Source organism: Apodemus sylvaticus, chromosome 10, assembly GCF_947179515.1.
Source record: "Apodemus sylvaticus chromosome 10, mApoSyl1.1, whole genome shotgun sequence".
Classification (NCBI taxonomy): Eukaryota; Metazoa; Chordata; class Mammalia; order Rodentia; family Muridae; genus Apodemus; species Apodemus sylvaticus.
In genome coordinates, this window is record NC_067481.1 from 58,666,160 (window position 1) to 58,673,554 (window position 7,395).

Consider the following 7,395-nt stretch of genomic DNA (forward strand, 5'->3'; position numbering starts at 1 on the left):
CTGGCATTCCCCTACACTGGGGCATGAGCCCTAGTAGGGGCTGCTGATGGCCCATCCATTAAGAGCGCATGTTGTTCTTGTAGAGGACCCAAGTTTGGTTCTCAGCAGCTATGGTGGGTAGCTCACAACTGCCTATAACTTCAGCTCCAAAATCCCTTTTTGGCCCCTGCAGTGACTGCATGCAGGCAATGCAAACCAACAGATAGACACATTTGCGCACACACACAATTTAAAAAATGAAAATGGGCCCTGATGCCCAGAGTTTGGCCATAGACTCTCCCCATCCACCTATGACAGCCTCCACCAATCTGGCAACATCTTAGGAAAAATATCCTTTTGTTTGTTCTGAACGCCTTTCAGGACAGACTGTACTCCCTTGGGCCTAAGAAGGCAACACAGGTACACTTGAATTGGGAAATGGCTTTGTTGCCTCCCAGCTCCCTTAAGATTGATCCTTTCTGACACCATCAAGAGGACAAATCGGCAACCAACAAATTGGGAAAAGATCTTCACCAATCCTACATCAGATAAAGGGCTAATATCCAATATATATAAAGAACTCAAGAAGTTAAGACTCCAGAAAACCAAACAACCCTATTAAAAATGGGGTACAGAGTTAAACAAAGAATTCTCACCTGAAGAACTTCAGATGGCAGAGAAGCATCTTAAAAAATGCTCAACTTCATTAGTCATCAGGGAAATGCAAATCAAAACAACCCTGAGATTTCACCTTACACCAGTCAGAATGGCTAAGATTAAAAATTCAGGAGATAGCAGGTGTTGGAGAGGGTGTGGAGAAAGAGGAACACTCCTCCACTGCTGGTGGGGTTGCAAATTGGTACAACCACTCTGGAAATCAGTCTGGCGGTTCCTCCGAAAACTGGGCACCTCACTTCCAGAAGATCCTGCTATACCACTCCTGGGCATATACCCAGAGGATTCCCCACCATGTAATAAGGATACATGCTCTACTATGTTCATAGCAGCCCTATTTATAATTGCCAGAAGTTGGAAAGAACCCAGGTATCCCTCAACAGAAGAGTGGATGCAAAAAATGTGGTACATCTACACAATGGAGTACTATTCAGCCATTAGAAACAATGAATTCATGAAATTCTTAGGCAAATGGATGGAGCTAGAGAACATCATACTAAGTGAGGTAACCCAAACTCAAAAGATGAATCATGGTATTCACTAATAAGTGGATATTAACCTAGAAAACTGGAATACCCAAAACATAATCCACACATCAAATGAGGTACAAGAAGAAAGGAAGAGTGGCCCCTTGTTCTGGAAAGACTCAGTGAAGCAGTATAGGGCAAAACCAGAACGGGGAAGTAGGAAGGGGTAGGTGGGAGGACAGGGGGAGAGAGGGGGGCTTACAGGACTTTCTGGGAGTCGGGGGGCTAGGAAAGGGGAAATCATTTGAAATGTAAATAAAAAATATATCGAATAAAAAAACAAAAACAAACAAACAAACAAAAAAAGATTGATCCTTTCTACTTCTGCTCAAAGTAATGAAAATATCTGGGTTCAGAAACCACATGACGAGGTGGCTCTGATTCCGCAGGAGTTCCTGCTTCTGTGGGAATGTGGGGAAGCCTAGGAGGATTGACGTTCTTTCAGTTTTTCCTGCTTGGCATTCAAGTTAATCAGTGCAAATTGTTGTTAGAATACATTATAATATCATAAGATATGAGGAAAAAAAGGTAAGGCATTAAGTCACATATTTTGTGTACCTTGGCTGTCAAAAAGAGGTTAGATTTCTTAAGGGTGTTAAGCATTAAGTGTTGCATTTAAAAAAAATTAGACCTTATTTTTCTAGCATAGTTTTTAAGTTCATAGCAATTACAGATTCATGTCAGGCCCTTGTTCCACCACACAAAATACTCTTGGCATCCCCAAAGTCTGTATTTATTACAAACCGGCTTGAGTCCATGCTTCACTTGGAAATCTCTCATGGTGTTGCCCTTCTTATGAGCCATTCCATACAGCACGGCTTCACTGCTGGTCACATTTGTGTAGCAGGGGAGGCCGTTTTTGTGGATGTGTGTGTGTGTGTGTGTGTGTCTGGGAAAGGTACACACAGACACACACACACAAATACACAGACACACACAGATACATGCATGCACACACACACACACACACACACACACACATATGGAGACCAGAGCTCTGTCAACATTGAATCATGCTGTTCCTCAGGAGCCATCAGTCCTGTTAGCGACTCTCATTGGCCTAGAACTCAACAATGAGATGAAGTTAGACGGCCAGTGAGTCCCAGGCACCTTGAGTCTCTACCTTACCAGCACTGGAACTAAAGAGCACAAACCTCATAGCTGTTCTTTTGTTTGTTTGGTTGGTTGGTTGGTTGATTATTTTGTTTTGTTTTTAACATAGGATCTGGGGAATATACTATGCTTATGCTTGCCTGACAACTAAACCATGTCCCCCACCCACTACACTTATTTTAATAGTAAGCACATCATTTTTTCTTAAAACACTAAGACTTGGTTTCAGGCTTCACAGGGTCCTGGTAACAGAGTGTTCATTGACTTGGCTGGAGGAGATAACCAGAAACAAAGGTCTTCTCTGTCCATGCAGAGGGCAGCAGTAGGCACCATCTGGAGTTCAGAATGACTTATAGATTTGTCTCACTCTGACAGAGTCCTCAAAGTAGGCCACTTGAGGATCAGGAGGGCATATTCATCATACTTCAATGACACCAATAGTCTGTGCCCTAATGACTTCTTATAAATGCTGTGGGGTTACAGTTTGGGACAAAGCCAGAATGGAGTAATTCTCTATCATCTCATATGACAAAAAAGTTCCCCATGTGTGGTAAGTAATTCCCAAACTTGATAAAGCCCAAACCAGTTTTATGGGGAAGCAAAATTAACTTCATCATTTCCTAGGCAGGCATGGTGATGCACACCTGCAAACTCAAAACTTGGGAGGCTGAATCAGAAGGAATGTGAGTTGGAGACTAGTCTTGGTTATGAAATTTCTCTCTCTCTCTCTCTCTCTCTCTCTCTCTCTCTCTCTCTCTCTCTCTCTCACACACACACACACACACACACACTTTCATGTTGATTTTGTGGTACTTTGGTTTTTTTTTGTAATAATCCATTACTTCTGTGCATATCTTCTGAACCAGATTGTCAAGCAAATGGTAATAATATAGTCATATTATACTGTTTTTCTTAAGCAGTAAAAAGCATGAAAGGTTTTTAACATGCCCTGGTAAAAGTACATATACTCTACAGTCTCCATCAATGGGAAATGTAGCCTTTCCACTCAGAGTAGGAACACCCTGAGCATCCAATTTAATACCAAGGCTTATTCTGTACATTTCTGCTGTACAGAACAGACCAGGACATCAGCTCTACTTCATTCTCCTGCCTTTCCTCAGCCCCTTTACGTAATACATATTCACAAGTGCTCTTGGTATCCTGGAGAGCCAGCTTAAACTTTACTGCCCCACACCCCCAGACAATGAGAAGACCAGCATCATTCTCTGCCCTGTTACGCCATGACTTCCTTACCCGTCACTTGGGCTAGGATGTAAGACCAAGCAAAAGAACAATGCACGTTAAAGCTTCTACGACGCTTGGGACACCCACGCCTGCCAGGCCACATGTGGCTACTGGGTACATGCAATGCTGCCAGCGGGACTTAGCAAGGGTTAGCCCATGAAAAGCTTGCTGACTTTGCCAGAACTACCACGGGAGCCTTTAGTACCTAGGCCCAGTAATTGCACTAGCAATTATTCAGCTCACATCTGTGCTGCTGTCGCTGCTGCCTCATGGAACAGCAATGCACTGCAGTAGCAGCAGCAGCAGCTTTATTACTGCCATTGTAAAGTGGCAACTGTACTAGGCATGTTCTAAAGCACCAGCCTTGGTAAGACAAATTCTGCAAAACAAATACAAGACAAAACCACACTAACAGCCTGTCTCACTGGAGTCAGCTCCCATCTGTGAGTCAAAGGACACAAAGACTAATGCTTCTGGAGACTTCTGCCTCCTGAACTCTTTTTTCTTCCTATTGGTCTTTAGGGGGAGCTGACCATGACCAGCGAGATGGAAAACTTGCAGAATGCCCTATACCTAGATGTAGTCCCAGAGTCCTGGGCTAGGCGAGCCTACCCTTCCACAGCAGGCCTGGCAACCTGGTTTCTGGACCTGCTTAACAGAATCAAGGAGCTGGAGGCCTGGACAGGTGACTTCCTGATGCCCTCAACTGTGTGGCTCACAGGCTTCTTCAACCCCCAGTCCTTCCTGACTGCCATCATGCAGTCCATGGCCCGCAAGAATGAATGGCCGCTAGACCAGATGGCCCTGCAATGTGATGTGACAAAGAAGAACAGAGAGGAGTTCCGGAGCCCTCCTCGGGAAGGGGCCTACATCTATGGGCTCTTCATGGAAGGTGCCTGCTGGGACACACAGGTATAGTCTGGAGACAAGCCAAACTACACCTTGGGGTGGGCTTGACAGCATGCATGTTGACTGCCCGGTGCAGTGCTTGGGAATCTTTTTACCCAGGTGCTCTTTTTCTCCTTGAGACTTTTTCTTTAAACCCATCCAAGAGCAAAGGTTCTGAAGGTTGCTTAAGATGACTCCCGTGCAACCACACTAGCTGGATCTGACCTCAGCACCATCATTTACTAACCATGTGGCTGTGGTCTAGTGTTTCCTCTCAAGGGGCCCACTGACCAAAATGGGAGAATTGTCACTGTTACTATGTAAGAAAATTGGACTGCATCTGTACACAGACAGCTGATGATGACATGATGCTGATTGTTGGCCTTTTTGCTTGGATGGGAAGGTATTCTGTGACTCAGAAGCCCAGGAACCACACAGCTCTGAGGTAGGACAGTGTCCCAATGGAAAGGCATCCTGAGGAAGCCTCCTTGGCAGAGGCAGTCCAGGGAAGGGAAACCCTAGCCGAGGAGCTCAGAAGCCTAAGCCCTCTGGCTACTTCCTTGCTGCTTTTCTTCCTCCAATGAGAGTCACAGCAGGCAGCAAATCTCAAAAGAGATCAGAGGGCCCAGGGTGTGGAGAGATGAATTCAGGAGTGGTTGCCCATGCTCCCCAGAGGGAGCAGACAGCAGGGAATTGGACAAAGTGCAGTGATTATTATATAGAGGTTCTTGGAGGGTGGAGCTATTGAGAGTGGAGATTTCCAGGGCGAGTATTCATAAGATTTCAAGTACTGAGCTTGGGGGACCTCAGGGATTGGCAGGGGATTTGTTTTCACCTGAAATTAGCATAATCTTGGGAGGGTCTTGTTGGTGGGCTAGAGATGACCTTTATGACAGTTAAGGAGGTCTGGAGGAGGGGCCTAGCTGTTGGAGCTCTTCAGGTAGGACCCTAGCCATCTTCCTGCCTCGAGGGTTTGTAAAGTTTTCAAAAGAGGTCCATGGCAGGGAAAGTCTTTCCTGCAGCTTAAGTGGTGTGACTATCTAACATTGATGGCAACTGGTAATGGGCACTACCTTTGTTTCTGGAGGAATGAACATAATTTGAAAGTGATATTACTAATCTCTAAGAACACTTTTAAAGGCCTGGCTTTATGGTACGTTAAGAACAGGCTAAGCTTGCCCTGCTCCTCCTCAGCTTGACCATTCTGTCCTGGGGACAAATGACAGTCCTTCTGTTCTCTAGTTCTATCATCCACTGTGACTTACTTCCATAAACCTCTGAGAGAACTAGAAAGGCAAAAGAAAAAAATACAAATGTATTATTTTCATTAATACATTTATGAAAATAAACCAAATTATTCTGCTCATAACAAAAGCAGGCCAGGGGCACATGGTAAAGGGATCAGCCTTTCCCAAGGGTCCAAGGGGTGCTTCAGGAAGCATTTGGCACGTGGTAAGGAACAGTCCCGTGGCTGAGCAAAGTTGGGATTGCAGCGGGTTGTCTTCTGAAAACTCGAGAACATCTCATCTTCAGTGTGCTTGCTGCAAGTCCAAATTCATCTGGCTAATGACTCTTTTGTTCCCAAGAACATCAGTAGAAACTTTATAGTCAACTAGACAGTGGTCTTTGATAAGTCTACTGAGCCATCCCAGAAAACCATAAGACAACCTAATCTGAAAAGTTACAAAATGGCCAAGGCCGGCCCTTGTCCCCAGTTACAGGGGAAAAAAAGTACATTCTTGCAAAAAGTTGAAATGCCCCAGAGGTGACATGACCACATAACAAAATCTCAAAGAGGTAGCAACTCTGCCCAGCTATAACCTCAAACCTAAAAGCATGTGCTGGCAGAAACTGAACTCCCTTCCCTGTCTAGAGCTCTAACATAGCATCTGCCAAAACCTTGCCCTTTATATTCTGATAAAATGAATATATGAAAAAGTAAAGAGGAGGAAGAAGCTATCTGAAAACAGAATAATCTGATCAGGATGGATAAACTTTAGAGTTATATATCAGCAACTGACTTTAAAGCAAGTTGTAATATCATATGCTTATAATCCCAGCACTCAGGAAGCTGGCAGAAAAAAATCATGAATTTAAGTACAGCCTCAGTTACACAGCAAGATTTCCCTTTCAAATAAACAAGCAAAAAAGATGATTTATGCTAAGCACATAAAAATGTCTTTTTAAAGTGTGAGACATTTCCATTGTAGGTTGTTGGAAGAAGCCTGAAGGGTGGGCGGGGTTCCGCCAGAACCTGTGGAAGGCTGGCTGGCTGGCTCTGAGACAAGTGGCTCTCTTCACATTCTTGTTCTTAGGCTGGGATCATTGCAGAGGCAAAACTGAAGGACCTGACACCCCCCATGCCTGTGATGTTCCTCAAGGCTATTCCAGCAGATAAGCAAGATTGCCGAAGTGTCTATGCTTGTCCTGTGTACAAGACGTGTCAGCGGGGACCCACCTACGTGTGGACATTCAATCTGAAGACTAAAGAAAATCCATCCAAGTGGGTTCTGGCTGGTGTTGCCTTGCTTCTCCAGATTTAGTATCTTTAAGAGCCCTTGGGAGAACAAAGGAGGGTCGCTCACAGCTCCCTGACAGGCAAGTGGGAGAGGGGTAATAGATTCGTATGAAGAAGCCATAGGCATTAAACCTCTGTAGAATTTCTCTAGGGGACTTGGAGTGTCTCAAGTGAAGCTGAGTTCCTAGAGAGCCCAGAAATAATGGGAGAATGCTGAGTAGTAAATTTTTCAAATAAAGTGATTAATTCAACTCTTCTAAGAACTGTTGTCATAAATAATGGTAAAGGGACCAAGACAATCAAGCTGGTAATGACCACAGACCATGTTACACAGTGCAGTCCTGGACCTTTGTGCTCTGACTCCCAGATACCTCCCATGCATAGGCTGTACCCATCAATCATAATCTGCATGTCATCACTGCTTGAGAAACACTGCCCTGTTTAGAAATA

General features: G+C 44.5%; 1 protein-coding gene across 1 annotated transcript in view; it reads left to right on the top strand.

Annotated features, from left to right (window-relative positions):
• Nucleotides 1-7,115, top strand: part of Dnah9 (dynein axonemal heavy chain 9) — a 347,292-nt gene extending 340,177 nt beyond the window's left edge. The window contains exons 68-69 of the mRNA XM_052195119.1: nucleotides 4,062-4,451; nucleotides 6,743-7,115. Of these exons, the coding sequence (XP_052051079.1) occupies nucleotides 4,062-4,451; nucleotides 6,743-6,970 (618 nt within the window). The 3' untranslated portion in view covers nucleotides 6,971-7,115. The remainder of the gene's footprint in view (nucleotides 1-4,061; nucleotides 4,452-6,742) is intronic.
• Nucleotides 7,116-7,395: the final 280 nt, after the last annotated feature.